This window comes from Papilio xuthus, unplaced genomic scaffold (assembly GCF_000836235.2).
Source record: "Papilio xuthus unplaced genomic scaffold, Pxut_1.1 DF829567.1, whole genome shotgun sequence".
NCBI classification, from domain to species: Eukaryota; Metazoa; Arthropoda; class Insecta; order Lepidoptera; family Papilionidae; genus Papilio; species Papilio xuthus.
Window position 1 is genome coordinate 1,038,363 of NW_013529082.1, and position 21,373 is coordinate 1,059,735.

A 21,373-nucleotide genomic window follows, 5' to 3' on the forward strand; every position below is an offset into this window, starting at 1 on the left:
CAAGTCAGAGTTGGTGGTGAGAAACAATTGATTGTCGTAGTTTATCTTCTCCGACTAGGGTTAATGCATTGACAAATGTCATTGGTCGTCGTTTGTTTTACCACTAATTCGGTATACATTTATTAAAAGTTTCGTCTCTAAATAAGTACTTGCAGATCTATGGATATCAAATCGATAGATAATGGATGACAATGCTAATTTTTGTGCTAAAATCAGCTGTAAGGGTAACATACTTAAGGTAAGATATTGTAGATCGTAAACGAATCCTAATTTAGGATGTTTTTAAAAGTCAGTTTAACATTTGTATTTGGCTGCTCTAAATTTATTGAGTCGGCAAATGATTAGTCACTCGAATAATCTATTCAGAAATACCATCCCCACAATTTTCAATTGAATATATCACTAATGATTATAATAATCAAATTAAAAATACATCATGATTGCGCGTAACCTTCACGAAATTAGAAGATTCATTTGAACAGTTTACGTTAAACGATCGATGAAGTTGCAATGTTTTGTTAACTTTTAAGTTATCTGTAACTATATTTATACTAATCCAATTACCCTTACTTACGATTTTCATTATTCATTTTACATTTAAACATAATTAACCCATTAAGGATACCGCAAACGACAGTAACAAAAATTGTTCGACGCAATACAAATTCGAGAGTCAATGGTAATGTTTTCCCATCTGCCATATCTCACGGGACTGTTGATAAGGTAGTTTTAACGTGCGCGCGAAACTCGACGGTCGTTGTTATGGGTTCCGACGACTTTCCTGTCGCGTTTGACGGGAGACGTTACGATTTGCGTCGGTTCCTGAAAGACCATCCTGGAGGTGTGAACACTTTAGAGAGATATAAGGGCAAATCAATTACACAGGCTATGAAGATATTTGGACATAGTAACAGTGCGTATCACATGCTTGGTGATTTTAAAGTAGGGGAAGAAAACGGTGTTCTAACGGGCGATATTAGTGGCAATGGAAGGATCATAACTAAGGAAGAAGAGAATCGAGATGAAAAGGAAATTGCACATTTGGAAGAATTAGAGGTAATTTTATAAAAATACGATGAAAGAAAACATCGTGATGCAACCTGCACATATCTGAGAAGAAATTCAAAGATATGTGTGAAGTCAACGAATCCGCCCTTGGCCAGCGTGGTTGACTATGGCCTAGTCACCCCTAACTTAGGGTAGGCTCCGAGCCCCTCGGAGGGGACGTATAGGGAGCTGATGATGATGATATAAAAAATACATAACAATTCCTTATAACTTAATGTTTGAAATAAGACACAGAACGTTTTCTTAGTGCGGTTTTATACTTAAGAAATATTTAAATTTACTAAAATATAGGTAAAGTTGTTGCTCAAATTATCTCTAATAAAGTGACATAACATGTTTTCTTATTAATGTTTTGAAACTCGCGATTGAATACCGTTTTTCACATGTAAAATTACAAAATATATATTGGAGACACCTTCAAACATCCTTCCATCTAAACATTCGCATTTATATTTAGTAAGATTATATCTAAAAGAAAGCTGATGTTTGGTATAATAATATTATTATAAATAGTTTTTATTTGAAAACTATATGTAAGTAATGTTAGGAAGAAAATTCGACAATGTGCCGGTGTACTGGCACAACACTAGCCTTACTAAAATGTCGACGTTTATGTCCCCTCACTAATCATTCTGACACATGACTTGGTAAAGAAAGCATGCCATTCGAGCCAAAGGATTCTAACTAATAATGTCTAAAAGTAAATAGTTTAGTTAAACTATTTACTTTATTAAATGAACATTCACGTAAGAACTGATAATGAAGTTTTAGTCATGTAGTCTACAAACACACCTGTGAACTCAAGTGGATAAAAATACAATTTTTTTATCTATACCTTGAAATCGATAACAATTCGTTACATATTCCGTCACATTGTTTGACTCATCCTATTTATTGTTAACTGCAATTTGAACTATATAATTTGTAGTAAATAATAGCAGATCTTAAGTTATTTAATAATATTTATTGTATTTATACAAATTTTACAAATGCGAATGTTTGGCTGAATGTTTGTTTTAAGGGATCTCCGGAACAGCTCTACAGATTTTCATGAAATTTTGCACAGATGTACATAGTCTGGAAGAGCACATTGGCTAATCATTTAGTTTTTTTATAACTCCGCGCGGTCGGAGTCGCGGGCTCAGCTAGTCATTTAAATAATATCGACACTTTTTACACACGTTTTAGGATATCGGTCGCGACAGTAGTCTGATGTAACAGATGTCCCATGCGATTAACGTCGGTAGACCGTACACCTAGCCATTGGGCTATTGACGCATTTAAAAAAAAACAATATGTCGCATTTAAAAAAAAATAGTTTAAATACGTATTAATTACCTGGGGAATGGATATACGAATGGATTTAATGGATATGGTAAACGCGTAGCTTACTTATTATTATCGATTGTAATAAATATTCCATTTCACACCATTTTTATTACTCTAACTAGATGGCGCCTGCGACTCCATCCGCGCGGAATTAAAAAAAAACTTAATATATTTTAAATCTATACCACATTTCATCAATATCCATTGAGCGGTTCCATGGATACTAAACATCCATTCATCTAAATTCGCATTTATAATATTAGTAAGATTTATGCATTATTTCCACTGACGACTCTCGACTCTCATAGGCTAGTGAAACAGGGGTTTAAATATGATTCCTGCAGTTCTAATATCTGGGCAATTGAATTCTTTTACAACGTGATACTATTAGGTTGTAAACAAGCAATGGTATGTGAGATATGTGTGTACATACAGAGAACTGTGAATTTTCGTTTACATCGACCTTGACAATGCCTAGCTGATAATAGTAACTGTTCGAGGCTCGCGTAATAGTGTTAAATAATACCAAATAATTAGTTACATTTTTAACTACCGCTTTACACTAACCAGGAAAACGTAATGAGTTTTCCTGCTTGTTTTTTACTTATTATTATTCGCGTATTCGTTACGATAACGCAGTTTTTCGAACTTTAGTAACCTTATGTGTCTTTCCAGGCTATGTTCTACACCTATGTCGAATTGCAGCGTGATCCATGCAGCCGTTCTCGAGATACTTTCAAACAAATATCCATCCAACCATTTGCATTTATAATATTAGTAAGATTAGTATGATATGTCAGGCTTCTCTTTGTATATTGAAGTAAAAGAAGTAAAAAGTAGAATATACAGCCATAAAACGTTGAAAGATTTAATTATTTCAAAGAATAGGATTTTTGGTACAGATGACTAAAGTGTTTGTGTAAATTGAATGCACTTTGTCTAACCACCATGTTCTCTACTTTCAGAGCAGACTTGACTGGTCTATGCCTATCTTCTGTCAATTAGGAGCTATCGCGTCAGACTACGACAAATGGGTACACAGCGCTGTCTTCAGGAATTGCAGGTTGTTCGCCAACCCTATTATGGAGAGTATGACGTACACGCAATGGTACTTAGTACCCACGTTCTGGGTGCCCATCATCATATATTTAATGGTGACAGTTTACTATCAATATGTTAATTGTGGAGGTAAGTTTGCTTTTACAATATTTAGGTTGTGTGTAGTTTTGAATTTTAAATGAAAGAAAGTTATAAAGAAATTGCACTTTGTATTTATCCGACGTTGTTACGTTGAAGGAAAACATCTTGATGCAACCTGCACATATCTGAGAAGATATTCAAAGATATGTGTGAAGTCAACCAACCCGCACTAGGCCAGCGTGGTTGACTATGGCCTAATCACCCTTAACTTAGGCTAGGCTCCGAGCCCCTCGGTGGGGACGTATAGTGAGCTGATGATGATGATGATGATTTCTCGTGACTGCGACTTATAATATTAGTAACATAATATTGATACGACAAAGTGTATTATAGTGTATTATTTATCCAGTTTTTATTATCCAGCGAAGGCCCGCGTCTTTGTCTGCGGAGAATAAAAAACTTAATTCAGCCTATGTGTTCTTTCAGACTATGATTTACATCTATGCCAAATTTCAACGGGATCCATACAGCTGTTCTGGAGATACCTTCAAACAAACATCCATCCATCTAAACGTTCGCATTTATAATATTAGTATAATAATTTGATTTTTATTTCACAAAGTGACCTTGATTTATAAATTGTCTTGAATTTCGAATAAACTAAAAAAAAATGTGTATAAAACGCAAACTGTTTACTAGAACTTTCTCGAAATCTCCGACAATTTGTTACAGATTCCTGTGGCCCTGATAGTCTTACGTCTCTCCAGTATATACAACAATTGATAAGTGGAGTTCTGCTGTGGACAATCCTTGAATACTCTCTGCACAGATGGGTCTTTCATTTCAATCCTGGTTCAAATCTTAACCTGATAAGGGTTCATTTCCTTATACACGGAATTCATCATAAGGTAAGTTTTGATACAATAGTGGAAAGGGCAAGAGAACTAGAATTTGGCACTCATCAAACTAATAGTCGTAGAGTCCGCTTTAACATCTTCGCACGAATTGGACCGGCTCGCCCGGTGCAATACCACGACCTCACAGAAGAAAGGCATGAAGTGGAAGAAATTCCGTGTTTCGTTTAATGAGTTTGGTAAAATATTCTCTTTCTGTGCACCCCTCCTCCGTCGATCATAGGTAGGCAACGCATCTGCATATATCTATGGGCAGCGGTTTCAGCGATTTCGGGTAGCCGTTCGCTCGTTTGCCACCGAATATTTTAAAAAACTATACAGGGAATTACTTTTACTTCATGCTTGTCTTCTGCGTGTTAGTTATATTTGCTGCTGCGGACTCTACCAATGTTAAAAAAGTCATAGAGACACGGACTATGAGGAAATCTCATTTGAAACTAATTTCCACATGTGTTTATTTTTTAATTCGATTCCCAATTTATATTTTAAATTATAATTATAATTAGAGGAAAATATTCCTGTTTATCCTTAATTTCAACGAAAAATATATTCTATATTTTTTAATTTAATATACTTAAATGTGGTACATTTTTCGTACAAATTGATAAACAGTATCTAATGTTTTCCTCTTATAATAACTATGATTAAAAATAAAAAGTTTGTACAACAATTTTGTTTGTACAAGAAAAGGAAAACATAGTATACTTAGGCTTTTTCGGCCGAATTACATTTATTTTATCTATAATTATTTGAATGTAATTAAAAACAAAACTGATATGACATATTCAAAAAATCTATATAAAGATAACTTTATATAGATTATATAAGGTAGACTTAGTCAATGAAAGAAATTATTATAGATAAAAATATTGTACAGTCATGCTTTGATCTACGAATGTTACGTCTCATTTAATTTAAAACAATTTGTTTTAAAAACATGTACAATGCCTTGTCAATAGTTGATCACGTGCGTGTTTCAAACCATTAATTTTATTGTTTTGATATATTACAATGACACGAACAAAATGTGAATAAGATAAATGCCATACAGTTGTATCATTGCCGTCAATGATTTCACAAGGCGGACACTGCTATGGCCTAGCAGAATTATTTGTGACTAGTGCCAACGTATTGTCATGGACAAAATTTATATTGGACGAAAAGTACACCAAAAAATCTCATACTAATCTACATATATAAAAGAAAGTCGTGTTATTTACACTATTTACAACTCAAGAACGGCTTTACCAATATGGTTGAAAATTGAGAAGGTAGCTTAGAGCCAGGAGACGCACATAGGATACTATTTATTATTATTTTTTTCGAATTTATGTCTTGAAGAGCTGCTTTTTATTTAACTTATCTATATATTAAGTTTTTTTATATATCCACGCGGACGGAGTTGCGGGCGACAGCTAGTTTTAACATAAATGACGGTAACTTAGCTTCTTGTCGCAATTATTCAGTCTAGGCTCACAGTAAGCAACACGCAAAATGCTGTCATACATCGCAAAGCAGGATTCAAATACTGACTACTTAGTAATAATTATTTAAAGTTTGATATAGTAACAATACTGAATCGTATTGTGCCTCATGTCTTTTGTATAGACTGTTTCGTGTGTTATGTTTTGTAAAGTTAAAGCAAAGATCGCGATTGCGATGCCGCAGCTCTCGTGTGGCATCTTCTTACTGTTCTACATGCTTATTATTTCCTTAATAAAGGTATTGTAATTTTCTATTATTATTTTTCAGGTTCCATTCGATGGTCTTAGACAGGTGTTTCCACCTATTCCTGCTGCATTACTCGCCGCTTTGTTGTACTTTATGCTATATCCGTTGGTGTCGTACCCTATTATAAAATTGATCGGTGGTTTAATAGGTAAATATATAAAATATGTGTCATATTATATGTTTTTGTAAAATTTTACAAAAGTTATACCAATATAGACGTATCTTTTGATCCCGATGTGATCCTATTGGGTTTTTTTAGATCGGTTCTGATTCAATCTTACTAATATAAATGCGAATGTTTAGATGGATGGATGTTTGTTTGAAGGTAGCTCCGGAATGGCTCAATGGATTACGCTACTATTTGGCATAGTTGAAGAACATAGTCTGAAAGAACATAGGCTACTTATTAAGTTTTTTTTTAATTCCGGGAGGACGGAGATGGGGGTGCCAGCTAGTTATATTAATATAGTTTGAAATGGAATATTGATACACGTTTAGTAGTTGTTTATGTCGCAATGGGCTACATCACGTCCCTAACCTCGAATAATTTGGGTATATTGGCCAGTCGCTTTTTAGATGCCTTCATTTAAAAAAATGACCAGTGACAACCTTTGTGATAGAAACTTTTTTTATAACCTATATTCGCGTGGTATAATTGGCCAGTGTTTAATTATCTTTTTTTTTGTTTATAATAAAGGGCTTTGACCGTAAAATAAAGTACTAAATGATTCATTGATACGTAATCGATTACTAACATCTTATCACCGAAAGCAATAGATTTGTGTAAGCCACGTGCATGTCAAAACTTTGATAAAAAATGTTTTCGTCATTTCGTTGAAATGATTGTAAAATATATGTTACTACTTACTTTGTTACTAGTGATGTTACTTACTTGAAGCAAGTACTCGGACCTTTTTTTTTTAAATTCTGGTATATTTTGAAAAAGTTGTTCATCCTAATCTAATTATATTAATAAAATTGAACTGTCTATATGTAATATTGAGAAAAAAACATATTTACTATATGTTCACTGTTTATTTTTCTGTCCGGAAAGCCACGTTTGCTCCGGGTATCTCGGGAACGGCGCAGGCATATTGTAGGTTACTTTCTTGAGTTCTGAGTTGGCGAAGTCGCGGGCAATCGCTAGTAGTGAAATATGCCCTTAAATGCATCACTGTTAAACTTTATTGCCGTTTTTAGGTGCAAATTACAATAGAAGGCAGATAATATATTTTTAAAAGACTTTCAAAAAGAAATAGGTACTCAATTCTTTTGTTTTTTTTTGTAGGTTACCTTATCTATGACATGATTCATTACTACGTGCACCACGGCTCGCCGAAAGACGGGACGTATCTCTACGCTATGAAGCGATATCATTCCAACCATCATTTTGTTAATCATGATAAAGGCAAGTATCAATTTTTGTTCGTACATCTGTAACCAATTGTCAGAAACAATATGGCGGTGCAAATCCTATATGCTTTTTAAATAAAAATGTGCAAGAAACCTCCGCCATATTGTGACGTCATAGTCGAAAAACGTAGGTAGGGTCAGTGAAAAAAATTTTTATGCAAAAATTGTATTTACGCAAATCATTTTTAAAAATATTTCATATCTCCAATTATTTTTTGTTAATTTTTTTGTTATGTTTGTAAATTAATATGTTTGCTTTTTTTTTACAGCGTTCGGCATCAGTTCGAAAATCTGGGATCACGTTTTTAAGACATTTGTACAAGTTAAGAAATTAAGTTTTAGTTTACGTTGGTGAATTTATTAATTTTTTACACATTAGTTAAAAATAATTTATTGTGATTATGTTTTAAATTAAGAAAATATTATATTAATTTCTCGGTATAATCTATCACTACTAGTATAGTATTCTTTAAGGTACAATCTAGATATAATATTATTTTGTAGTTTTGTTATAAGTATTTTAATTTAATGGAAAATACATATTTTTTTTCCTCTATCTTTTCACCACATTTCCTTCTTTTAAATAACTTACTGATATCTTTGTTTTTTGGTCTTTTTTATGACAATAGTTGAAAATTATGCGTCATTATGTTTTTTTTATCATACAACAAAAGGCTATAACTCTTGCGTACTACACAACAATGTTATCTAACGCTCTACACATTATAACAAATGTAATTAATAGAGTTCTAAGAATTGCACAGAGTAACCTTATCTTTACGCTGTACCAAGTCAAGATGTAAAAAATGTACACCGACTAAATTAAATGTTTCTTTTATCAAAACCACCTACTTCCATAGAATTGTAATACTTTCGAAAATATATAAATGAGTCGCTACGCTTTCTTGCTTTCCAACTAAAGGTCGTTGCATATGTATCAACTCGGAAAGGGATTGTATTAACTCGAACCGTAAACGGTTTTATCGGTATTATTTGTATGCAACTTCCTACTGCAATGCACTCTAATCAAATCGTAACGTCAGATCTTCTCATACATCCCCTAACATGGACGCATGTATGATGCAAAGGGAAAGGAGAGGTGGTGACGATCTGCTCCTGTGTTGATATGTGTGCTGTGACCCTTATACATTAAAAAAAATAATGTATAGCCGATTCCTATTGTGATATTAGAACAATCTAGAAGTGTTGATTTCGATGTTTACTTTGCTTTAATGTAGAATTTGAATGATCATAGCTGTATACAAGAATATATTTTTTTTCTTCAGTAATTTGATTTCGGTGTAAAGATTTTTTTTTAGTAAACTATTGAGATGTGATTTTGTATTTTAATTAGTTGGTTTTAAGGCGTTTAAGTTGCCTATGTAAAATATCGCAAGAATCACACGATAACAAAATTGTATTTTGTAATAAAGGAGTAAAACATAACCCTATTGTTCAAATTGATTACGTCAAAAGGGACGTGACTTGATAAGTCATTGTGTTACACAGTTTTAAACTAATTTTTATTATGTGATCAAATTTTGCCAAGTTCGTACGTTATTTTTTATATCATATTTCGACTCAAACAAATTGGTAACTTTTTTTGAAGTCGGTTCAAAACGGTCTAATATTTTTTATACTGGCAAGTGAAGAAAATAAAAATGTGCTGTTAATTTAAAATTAAAATATGTTAGTGTAATAAAAATAAATAAATAAGGAATAAATTATTTGATTTTGAAACATGGGATCTATTTTTATATTTCGCGGGAGTAAAAACGTTTTATTGATATCTGTGATAATTTATTTTTTTGTGACAAGTGTAAGTGGCTGTTTTAACACTGGCTGGGAATTTTTATTTGAGGATTTAATAGCTGACGTTTGCCCAATGCTGGCAACCGCTACATCTTTAGTTAAGGATTTATTAACGCCAAATTCACTTGGTAAGTATTCCATTAACCGTTGATTTCTAAATTCAAAATCTTTGTATAAAACATATCGCCATCCTTTTCTTTATTTTTGAAATAACAGAGATAACAACACAATGAATAGATGGATGGATAAGGTATGGATGTTTGTTAGAAGGTATCCCCGGAACGGCTAATCTGATCTTGATAAATTTTGGCACAGATGTAGAACATAGTCTGGAAGATCACATTAGCTTCTTATTAAGTTTTAATCAGTCAGCTTGTGATTTTACAATTAGCACAATTGGTGATCAGATTTCATATCTATTATAGAGTACTTGAATGATGAGCGAGGGTTGATTACCAAAGAGATGGTAAAGGAAAGTCTGAAATGCGGTCGCGAGCTGTCACGCGCTGCGAGCAAACGCGGCACACAGCTGGCGAAGAACGGCGTCTGCTTGGACGCTTCTTCACCAGCACTCTTCCATTTCTTCTCCGCGAAGCTATCGCCGGAAGCGAGGAAGTCTGCTGAAGTATCACATGAGTTATTAACAGCTACCAAACTTCTGCAGATGAAAGTGTGCTCAAGGTAATAGGGTTACGTTTAGTATTTTCCTTCTTGAAAGTATCCATGTAATTTGGCAGATCGATTGTCTTTTTATTCTAAGTGTTGACACATAAGACGCCAATAGCCTAATGGTTACAGATACGAACATACCATCACGTGGTCGTGGATTCGAATTTCGCCATAGGACTATTGTACTCGTAGTTAACCAAGCATAGATCTAGCTAGCTATTCGTTTTGTTACTTAATGTTTTTATGAAAAAAAAAACAAAAACAACTTTTGTTAACCTTATGACTGCATAAATCAATAAAAATTTTAACTATTTCAGTTATGATATAACACCGAACACATTTATGACGTGCTTAGAAGATCAAGACATCAGAGTAACTGATTTATCCTATTGTAAGCCATACAAGACTTCATACATTAAATCAAAATATCGAAGCATAGATGGCACTTCTAACAACGTGAAGCATCCAGGTTGGGGACGAGCTGGCGCACCGTTCTCTAGGATTGCAGCTCCGAGATACAGCGATGGTACGTATCCTTATACTTACATTAATATGCAAAGCGTTGTCATAGCAACGCCAGTTAAGACGGCCATGTGCATCATTATCATCAGCTCTCTACGTCCCCACTGAGGGGTTCGGAGCCTATCCTAATTTAGGGTTTGACTAGACCATAGCCTAGTGCTGTTTAACTTCACACATATCTTCAAATTTCCTTGCAGATATTTGCAGATTGCATTAAGATGTTTTTCTTCACCGTAAGAACGTCGGATAAATGTAAATCGAAAATCGTATTGGTACTTAACGGGATTCGAATCCAGTACCTACAGATTGCAAGTCTGCAAGCTTAACCCTTGAGCCACAGATGCTCTATGAATACGCTTTGTGTCTGATTCACTATTATCTTTTATCTTCCAGGTATCTACGCTATGCCACTAGCAGTGAGTGGCCGGCCATTGCCGAACCCGCGAACGTTGTCGACTCAGCTGTTCGCCGACCGACCCATCGCGAGTCGTACCCTCTCCTATATGAACATGCAGTGGGGACAGTTCGTCACTCATGATTTACTATCACAGGCAATGGAAGTTAATGGTATAATTCTTTTAACCGCACTTTATTTCTTAACGATTCGAATTAAAGGTAGGCAACGCATATGCAATTGGTCTATGGGGAACGATCACTTCGCTATTGCAGCGATTTCAGGTGACCGCTCACTCGTTTGCCACCTAATGATATAAAAAAAAGTATAATCTTCTTGTTAACTTATAAAATGCATACATTTCGTAGAATATGTTTTATTCTAATATTGTTATATAATAACTAAATACTTTTTGTAACAGATGAAGGAGGTATTCAGTGTTGCTACGGCAAAGGGCGTGACGTTCTTCCCCAAGAGTGGCAGAACGACAAATGCATTCCTATCTGTATACCAGAAGACGACCCTTTCTACAAACAGCACGGTGTCCGTTGCATTAACTTTGTAAGGAGTGTTACAACGCCAAGAGACGACTGCAGCTTGGGTTATGCGGAACAGGTGAGACAAAGATATATAAGAGCTATTGAGAGGAAGAGAGAAGTTGTACTTTTGGAAATTTCGAATAAACAATACTAAGCTATTCCAAGCGGTATAGCCAATGAAGATTATGTCATTATTTTCTTACTGTTTCGTGCCTTTCTATCAATCGTAAACAGTGTTCTTTTTAAAGCCTTTCCAGTCTGGCTCGAAGGACCAAAGTACTAATTATGACTGTAAGAAGATGAATTATTTAGAACTAAACTGCTGACACTTACTTAGCCACTTTCTCGTATAAGTTTAATTTAATTCTAATACAATAAATATTGAGGCCACCAATATTGTTCTATTTAATTTACATATATCTTCTAATTTTCGATTCAGATGAACACAGTGACGAGTTTCCTCGACGGATCTCCACTGTACGGTTCTGATCCAGCACTCGCTTCTAAGCTGAGAGAGAGAAGTGGCGGTAGATTGAAGGAGAAGACTAAACCTGGCTCCAAGCGTGGTTTCCTACCAATGGCTGATACGAAGACTTGTGATTTACGGAACGCGTCTGATCCTTGTTATCTTGCTGGTAAGGTTAACTATGATAATAATCATCATCATCACTCTGTCCCAATCTTTATCAAGAGTCGGCACAGTATTTGTTACTCTTCCGTGTATCCATATTTATACTTAAGGCCTTCATCCAAAACTACAGTTAATAAATTGCAACGACATTTTGATGCAGTTCAAAAGAAACACAAGAATATACCAAAGTCAGCCGAATAGGAATTCATTGCCAGATATTAAAAATAATACTTTATACTTTTCACAACATTATGCTTTGCTTTACTTTTCTGTGTTAATAAAGAATTAACGTATTTTATAAGAATTAATATCCTATCCTAGGAGATCGCAGAGTTAACCAGACTCCAACGTTAGCAGTTATCCACACGCTACTTCTAAGAGAACACAACAGAGTGGCTGATATCCTGAGCTCTCTCAACCCGCTGTGGACAGATGAGAAGATATACCAAGAGGCGAGGAAGATAGTCATAGCGGAGATACAACACATCACATACCAGGAATGGTTGCCATTGAATTTTGGTAATTTTTTTTTAATTAGTAGCTTCATTATCCTGGCTTTAGAGCCAATTGCTTTTATGTTAATAGTAGGCTGGATTCGAACCCACGACAACATAATTGGATTGTATGTAACCATATTGTTAAGGCTATTGTAACTATTAGGGATATAACTATACTTATAAAGAGAATTTGCTTGGTTTTTTGTATCGAATAGGCTCCGAAATTACTGAACCGATTTGAAATATTCTTTAACTATTGGAAAGCTACACTATTCCTAGGTGACATGAAGTCGTAAATATAAAAATACTATTCTCCCAGGTGAGAGTTACTTACGGTATTATCGTATTGTGCCGAGCGCACTGCATAGCCGCGACTACAACCCAGATGTGAACCCCGGTGTGGTTGGGTCCTTTGCTGCGGCTTTCCGCTCCTTGCATTCAGTGGTACCGGACTCCTTCCTCACCTGTCCCGCTACATACCACTGCGCTTATATGTACAAGTAAGTAAATATTGACTTTAGGCACTTAAAGACAGGATGACAAACCGAGACACAAAATTTAACAGGATCTCTAACCGTTGGTTCTGAGACCAAAATCTTTGTACAAAACTAATCGTTGTCCCTGTCCATGATAATACAGAGACAACAATATGTTTTAAAAGGGGAATTTTAGTCTCGGAAACCCACAGTCAGTGGCTCTATCTAATAGAATAGATCTGTATGGCGTTTCACTTTTTTCACTTCGATCGGCTGAACAGATCTGGCAGAAATTTATAGCAGTTTGTAATAGTGCAAAAACAACGTTGTTTTTTTTTATTTCTCACTAAAGAAATTCGAAGGCGACAGCTAGTAAGACTCCAAAATTTTAGGGTAAGTAAAATTAATAATTTAGCAACACATCTTCCAGACTAAGCGACCACTACTTCAACCCAGCACTAGTGGAATCTTCCTGCGAATCATTAGATGACATAGTACGTGGAATTCTCATGCAGAGCTCAGCGGAATCAGATCCATACTGCACTCGGGAGATCACCAATCTGCTGTTCAAGTTGAACAACCAGTGGGGGATGGACCTCGTCGCTATGGACATACAGAGAGGGAGGGATCATGGTTTAGCATCTTACAATGATTATAGGTTCGTATTGGATTTATCATTTAAGTCGTTTTTGGATCTTTATATCTAAACTTTGTCCTGTAAATGCTGTGTGCGCCTTTATGGTCCACTGTTTTCAATTGACTGTGTGTTATTTATTGACCTACACGTGCTTAATCTTACTTATGTTTTAAATGTGAATGTTTGGATGTTTGTTTGAAGATATCTCCAGAACGGCTGAACGGATCTCGATGAAATTTGCCATACATATTGGAAATAGTTTGAAAGAGCATAGGCATTTTTAATTCCACACACGGAGTCGCGGGCGGCCGCTTGTAAATAAATAAATAACTACGTTTGTGAGGTATTAAGAAACGGTAGTATTAGGGCTATATAAAATCGAGCATGAAATTTTAGATTTATGAATGTGGTAGAGTCTAGAGAGATGTGTGACCTCGCCAAAAAGAATTCTGTAATATATGTCTATCTCTTTGGTTTACAGGCGTGAGTTATGTTGTTCGTACCGCGATATTTTTGTCACTTAGACGTTTCTCTTTGACCAGAGTTTCTCGCTTATAGATGTCGTCCGTCGGAACCGGGCAATGGCTCTTACTTTTAGAGGTTTATCGCTTATCAAGTGGAAGAATATCTTCTGTTTTATATGAGTTTTATAAAATTTGAATTGTTTAAATATTTTCCAGAGAGACATGCGGATTGAAAAGAGCAAAAAGTTTTCAAGATCTAACAGGAGAAATACCTCAAGATGTAAGTTATCTTTACAAAATTTAGATAAACCAATGTTATATTTATCAAATGTAGTGAATCTTATATAAAATAGTTTTAAATTGACATATAGAAAGTCATTTTTTTAATGTTCCATGTACGGACATTAAAAAAATGACTTTCTCTATAGATTTTTTCATTATATCTACATTAAGGACAATTATTTACATTTATTTTTCAGCGTATAAACGCACTCTCCCAGATCTACGAGTCCGTAGATGATATTGACCTTTTTGTTGGTGGCATCATGGAGAAGAGTGTCAAAGGATCGATTCTTGGCCCAACCTTCCAATGCATTGTTGCCGAACAATTCTATCGGACGAGAATTGGAGATAGATTCTTTTATGATAATGGGGAAATGCCCCATTCGTTTACGCCTGGTAAGTTTTTATAAGAATAAAATGCTTTGACAATCAAATCTCAAAAGTATACTTCCCAATGGAAGTATACTTTTGAGATTTGATTGTCTGTATCTTAATTTTTTTTAATTAATTTCAAGCCAGATACTAAAATTTATAATTAAGGTTTCTTTGCTGGAAATACAAATTTTTAGTATAATTTTAAATTGTATAAAATTACTAATTAGGCATTTTTTGTTATTTAAAAATATCTGTCCACAGAGCAACTAAAAGAAATAAAGAAAGCGTCTATGGCCCGGCTAATCTGTGACAATACAGATGGCGTTAGTTACGTGCAGAGGAAAGCATTCGAAATGGAATCTGCTCATAATCCGAAGTACAGCTGCACAGATTATGACGCTATACCATTTGTAGATCTGACAGCATGGAAAAGACCGATACTTGAGTTGTATGATTAATATTAATTCTGCCACTCTTGTCAAACGAACGTTTAACAATCCGTTCATTTTTATCACAAACAAAATTGAGCTTTATCACTTTGAAAGAAGGTTTCATTTTACTTTTTTATTGCTGTTGCTGTTTATAAAAAGATGTGTAAAGTAAAATTAAACCTTAATTTAGTAGGATAAGGATCAATTTTATTTGTAATAAAAATTTGTTCCTGGCTGTACGGATCGTAAGAAGTAAAGTTTCTCTATGGTCTCTATAGAGTAATGTTTGAACTGGAATTTGAGATGTTGCACAGACTGAACTGAATCATAATTTAAACTTTATCGAACATCAAAATATTGTCTGAATTAAAAAAAAACACATAATTTTAAGTCTTAGAAATATTAAAAATAAATATTATTTATTGTTAAAGTTGTTTCTTTTATCTAATTAAAAACTCATTTTGAGGTTATAAATAAAACAAACAGATACTAACAATAAAATTTTATTATTATAAAAAAAAACAAAATATATTGCAAAATAATTTTTATGATTGTCTCTGATCCAATCACAAATAGCATATTTACATAATAAAAGAAATTTTACTTACCTGTATCGATAAATGTACGTGATATAACGCATTTTATATTATCTTATCTATTAATTAATTTACGAAAACAAATTATGCAAAACATATCACCAACCTTACGATTTTGTAATCTGTGGTTGGTGTATACGAAATTTGGCATACATACGGATCATAATCTCAAGGAACACGTAGGCTACTAATTAAGTTTTTAATTCCGCGCGGACAAAGTCGCGGGCGACAGCTGGTATTTTAAATGCGAGATTTTTTTATTATGATCAATAAAATCTCAATAGATGGGCAAATGTCAGAAATGACAGGCTTAGGAAATGCCTTTTTAGCCGACTCATTAAGATTTACAGGAAGATATATCAGAATGCTTTAAACTTACTAATTTTATATTTTGGAATATTATTAACGTTTCCATTAGCGAAACAGTAATATAAACATATAATATTGTCATCCTTGTCGCTCACGATAATATAGTACCCACTCGCCTGACAAATTCAAAGGAACAAACAAATTGTAGTTTCATGGAATGGAAACCAATAACAGTAATTTTCTATTTTGTTAAGTCAGTGGAAACGCACATTAAGATTATTGTGGTATGTCTGCTTTATTATTCTACTTAGATTCTGTATTGCAAACTTTTTTATATAGGTAGATGAACTATGACGTCACCGGATTCATTTGTCATGTCATAATTTGACACTAAAAAACTTAATTAACATTTAAAATTAAAGGCTTAATTAAAAATGCCTCAATAAAAGCATACTATAAGAAATCTAAAATATATCAAGGTCAAATTTATCACAAACATGTCTAATTATATAAAACCCTTAAACTATTAAAAACACATTCAAATAGTCAAATTTAATTATAATATTTCTGGAAGAACCATATTCATTTTGACTAAAAGCTCATGAAAACACAATTAGTAAATTACTAACTTTTATCCTTTATCTGGTAACTATGACCAAAAAATTTACCATAGAGAATCATAGATAATATAGGTTTTTAAACAGTTAGGCAGAGGACACCATCATCATCAGCACACTATATCCAACTGAGGAGCTCGGAGCCTGCTCTAAGTTAGGGGTGACTAGGCCATAGTCAACCACGTTGGCCAAGTGCGGATTGACTTCACACATCTTTGAATTTCTCCTCAGATATGTGCAGGTTACATCACGATGTTTTCCTTCACCGTAAGAACGTTAGTACTCTAATATTATCAATTAATACTTAGGTTTAATATTATAACATTTATTACTAGTTTTTTTTACGGATTTTGGTTTCAGAAACTCATTTACTGTGAGTTTCTGAAACTAACATCCGTATAAAATTCTTATCTCCTTTTTGTCAAAGATAATGATGACGATACATTTTGTGGAGATTTGAATTCAGAAATCAACGGTAAATAATAAAAATAAATCAAACAGCACCAAAGTTCCAAAACAGCAACAATTAAGAAAATAATATGAAATGTATTGTCTACATTCAAATCTATGTACAGTCGAACCTTGATAATCTAGAGTCCAAAGGACTGTGATATTTTTCTTACTTATAATATAACCAGGATCGGACAAAGAATCTCACTTATAGAGGTTTCTTACTTATCACATTCTCTTTATTCAAGGTTCAACTGTATATCACTAATAGTAATCTATTTAAATCATTTAAATAGTAAATTATTCAAACTTTCGTGAGACACTATACTAAACGGATATATAAACACGGCTAAACACTCACGTATATTCGACCGGTGGCGGCACCGACTAGTTTCGAGCCCATCGGGGGCCCTTCATCAGGATGAGTGGCTCGCGACACAAGTGAGCGACGGGCCACGTCCGCGAAATAATACCAGTACCACTCATACGTGAGTGTTTAGTCGTGTTTATATATCATTTAAATAGTATTGTGAAATAAATTTAGATATTTACTGTATATTGTGGTGTCATATCAACAGATTCTTTGTTCCCGGTTTATCCTTCGTCCAGAGGGAGCTTATTCTATTCTGGAAGGCGTTCCAGGAGACGGAGCTGTGGATCAAATGGTTCAGTCCACCCGATCTTGGACCAACCAGTCTCTCTACCAATGGTCTTTTGTAGAGACGGTTAGCTTCTGTTATTTCATCTTGAGTCACTTTCCTATCGTCCAGATGGGTTAACGATGGAAACTTTGAGATTAGGAATAATCTAAAAAAAAAAAAAAATTTTCATACATAATTTTGTATTAGTAAAATGTTAAATATTTAATGGGTTAAATATTATTATAAATGCAAATGTTTGGATGGATGGATGTTTGTTTGAAGGTATCTCCGGAACAGCTGAATGGATCTTGATGAAATTTGACATACATATAGAACATAATATGAAAGAACACGTAGGATACTAAGTATGTATTAAGTATTTTATTTAGTTCCGCACGGACGGAGTCGTGGGTGACCGCTACTTTATTTAAATGAAATATTAAAACAAAATTTTATTGGTCATTTGACACTCATTATTATGCCTTAAAAGTTATTTTAAAAGTACAAAACTATAAATTAAAAAAAAACATTTTTTTATGTCATAGGGAATAATATACTTATTTAAAAAAGGACATGCCTATACTGTAGATATTCATAGAATGTGCCACCGTTGAAGTAACTCGGTGCAGCTGGGTTGCCCATCAAACTCAGATATTCCAAATTGGGGCAGGATTCCTTTAATTTGCCTGCCCATGGGTACAGGGATGAAATTCTACAGTGATTAAACCTGAAATTTTATGGTAAAAATGCCTCATAAAATCCTTTTTATTTATTTAGAACCAATTATTATATTTATCAAAATAATTGAATTTAATGAAACACTAATTCTCTCTCATATTAATAGACTAATTATACATAAGTGCAGACTTTTTTAATCTATGCACAGAAAAAAATTGTGTATATGCGTGCAAGAGTTACCTTGCAATGTCAAAATAAGTCTAGCCATTCTAAAGATTACCCGGAAAGTACATGGCCATTCAGACTTAAAAACAAACATATAATTTTTTTGTTAAATAAATGTGTCTTGTATACATATATTTTTCAATATCACATACAGACACACCAATTTAATTAATATATATATTATAGTTAGATATAAATATATTTAATATGTTTTATTTACCATAGTAGCTGCAGTTTAGGTAGTGGAGGTAAGATGCAGTTCTCTGTGATTGGATTTGTATCCACTATCAGAGATGTTAAATGCTTGAAGTGTACTACAGCATCTAAATTACTGAAATAAGTATTTATCTATAGTAGCATAGTCTTAAATTAAATGAAATTAATCACCGACACTTTACAATAACATCATTAAAGTTATTATAACATGTTATAATTTATACTTTGTATTTTTGTTGCTTTATAATACATATAAGAGCATCGGTGGCTCAGGGGTCAAGCACTTGACTTGCAATCTGCAGGTTCTGGGTCCGAATTACTTATGTACATTTAACCTACGTTCTTATGGTGAAGGAAAACATTGTGACGCAACTTGCACATATCTGAGAAGAAATTCAAAGATATGTGTGAAGTCAACCAACTCGCACTTGGCGTAGTTGACTATGGCCTAATCATCTAACTTAGGGTAGGCTCCGAGACCCATGCTGGGGACGTATAGTGAGCTGATGATGATTATAATTTATAAATTATAAGTTATGTTATAATTTCAGTTTAATATTTTGATATTGAAAGAAACAATTTACTTGTTTTTTTTACTTACGTAATTTTGTTATGACTGATATCCAGATATTTAATATGATCAGAGAATCTTTCAACAATTGTTCTTGGAACTTCATAGAGGTTCTCATAGGCTAAAGTTAGTCTGGTATCATCATCAACACAACCATCTGGTGAACTAAAAAGTAAATCAAAATAATTCAAAACATCCTACGATTTATCTTCCATATACCTTAATTTTTTTTTGTTCATGATTACGTGTCTTACTTCTTGTTTATTTAAAAGTGCGTAATTAAAAAACTCGAATTGTAAAACAAGTTTTTTTTTTAATGGAAAGTAAAGTAAATCTGTTTTAATAGAACAAGATTGCTTATAAATTTAATTTTTTTTTTTTTTTTTTTTATATCATAAGGTGGCAAACGAGCGAGCGGCCACCTGAAATCGCTGAAATAGCGAAGTGACCGTTGCCCATAGACATACGCAATTGCATATGCGTTGCCTACCTTTAATCGACGGAGAAGAGGATGCACAGAAAGAAAATATTTTCCCTTTCCATGCATCCTCTCATCCGGAAAGTCCTCTTCCACTTCCCATCCTTTCCTTATAAGAAATATGACGGGACGGGAAAGAGGACTTATTTTGGCCTCCGGGACGCACACTCATCAGACGAAACGCGGAATTTCTTCCACTTCACGCCTGTCTTCTGTGTGGTCGTGGTATTTCACCGGGCGAGCCGGGCCGATTCGTGCGAAGATGTTAAAGCGGGCTCTACCACTGTTAATTTAGATATTAATTTTGTCTTCATTTTAAACGAAATTATGTTCTTAATGCTTAAAGAAAATACAAAACACGATAACATACGCGATAAGATGTGGAGGTAAGGATGCTTGCGCCATGGTTGTTACGGAATCTACAATAACATCTTCAAACCAATTTACTTCTTCGACTCCTTCGTCGTAACTTGTGGCATTTGCAAAACTACGGAGATAATATCCAACATAAGTAATTTGACTCTAACGGTTAATTTCTATTATAACATGTTTAAGCATACTTTTCAGATCAAATTAATTGGAAGCTGGTATAAAGTTAATAACAAGATTAAAGATAACAATTATCAAACATGTTAAAAAAATATTCACAAATTCAACATCAGTTCTAAAATCGGTGACATTGACATAAACATTACCAAATTGCGATGTTGCCTTCTAAAATTGTATTGATTTTTTTATCAATTGTCATACACAATTCTGTCTTGGTGGCACCCCGAAAACCTTTATTACTTTATAAATTACGTTTTAGCATAGCGTTTTAATAGATTACTATCCCAATGGTGAGAGGCTGCTGTTAAGTTTACGATATCCCAAGAAGAATAGATTTTTCTTATATAAGTAACAACCCAAAAAAATTTAATCTACTATTAAATGTACTACTTTACTTGCTTTTTGTATAAAAGTATTATAGGTTACTTACTGATTCATTGAATTATTTTCCATGATTGTTAATAGCTTATTGACAAATAAGAGATAATTAATCACACAAGAACATTTTAATCTAAAAATAATGACACTGTTGTAAATAAAGTGCAAGGACCTTAGAACCACATTATTTCGATGCGACACACGTAATTACTATAGTTATCGACTAATAATTATTCCCTGTGATAAGAAATTGGTTTTTGTTTTGTTTACATTTTCTTATCAAACGAGGTCAATGATCATTCAGTGTTGTCATTAGAAATATGAATTGTAAACAATATATA

General features: G+C 33.7%; 3 protein-coding genes across 4 annotated transcripts; 2 read left to right on the forward strand and 1 right to left on the reverse strand.

Moving 5' to 3' along the window:
• Positions 1-499: 499 nt before the first annotated feature.
• On the forward strand, positions 500-7,981 carry Fa2h (Fatty acid 2-hydroxylase). The gene is made up of 6 exons (XM_013311403.1): positions 500-1,056; positions 3,363-3,585; positions 4,270-4,445; positions 6,204-6,330; positions 7,471-7,590; positions 7,865-7,981. Exons 1-6 carry the CDS (start codon positions 763-765, stop codon positions 7,948-7,950), a joined length of 1,026 nt encoding a protein of 341 aa, XP_013166857.1. The 5' UTR covers positions 500-762; the 3' UTR covers positions 7,951-7,981.
• Positions 7,982-9,384: 1,403 nt separating this feature from the next.
• LOC106117210 (peroxidase) lies at positions 9,385-15,405 on the forward strand (the record flags this gene model as incomplete). Its single annotated transcript, XM_013311391.1, has 12 exons — positions 9,385-9,535; positions 9,833-10,088; positions 10,394-10,602; positions 10,992-11,165; positions 11,414-11,607; positions 11,971-12,166; positions 12,484-12,681; positions 12,979-13,159; positions 13,566-13,793; positions 14,453-14,516; positions 14,716-14,914; positions 15,155-15,405. Coding segments are annotated over 12 exons (2,247 nt in total), but the record flags the coding sequence as incomplete, so codon positions are not given.
• A 2,376-nt stretch (positions 15,406-17,781) lies between these two features.
• On the reverse strand, positions 17,782-21,239 carry LOC106117153 (leucine-rich repeat-containing protein C10orf11). 2 transcript variants are annotated; one of them, XM_013311279.1, is made up of 6 exons: positions 21,085-21,239; positions 20,476-20,592; positions 19,658-19,792; positions 19,061-19,171; positions 18,515-18,664; positions 17,782-18,103 (listed from the first exon to the last, which is right to left on the reverse strand). In XM_013311279.1, the coding sequence occupies exons 1-6, from the start codon at positions 21,105-21,107 to the stop codon at positions 17,863-17,865; spliced, it is 777 nt and encodes a 258-aa protein (XP_013166733.1). In that variant the 5' UTR covers positions 21,108-21,239; the 3' UTR covers positions 17,782-17,862. The 2 variants fall into 2 exon arrangements, with proteins under 2 accessions (XP_013166733.1, XP_013166743.1); XM_013311289.1 differs by lacking the exon at positions 21,085-21,239 and adding an exon at positions 20,666-20,809.
• Positions 21,240-21,373: the final 134 nt, after the last annotated feature.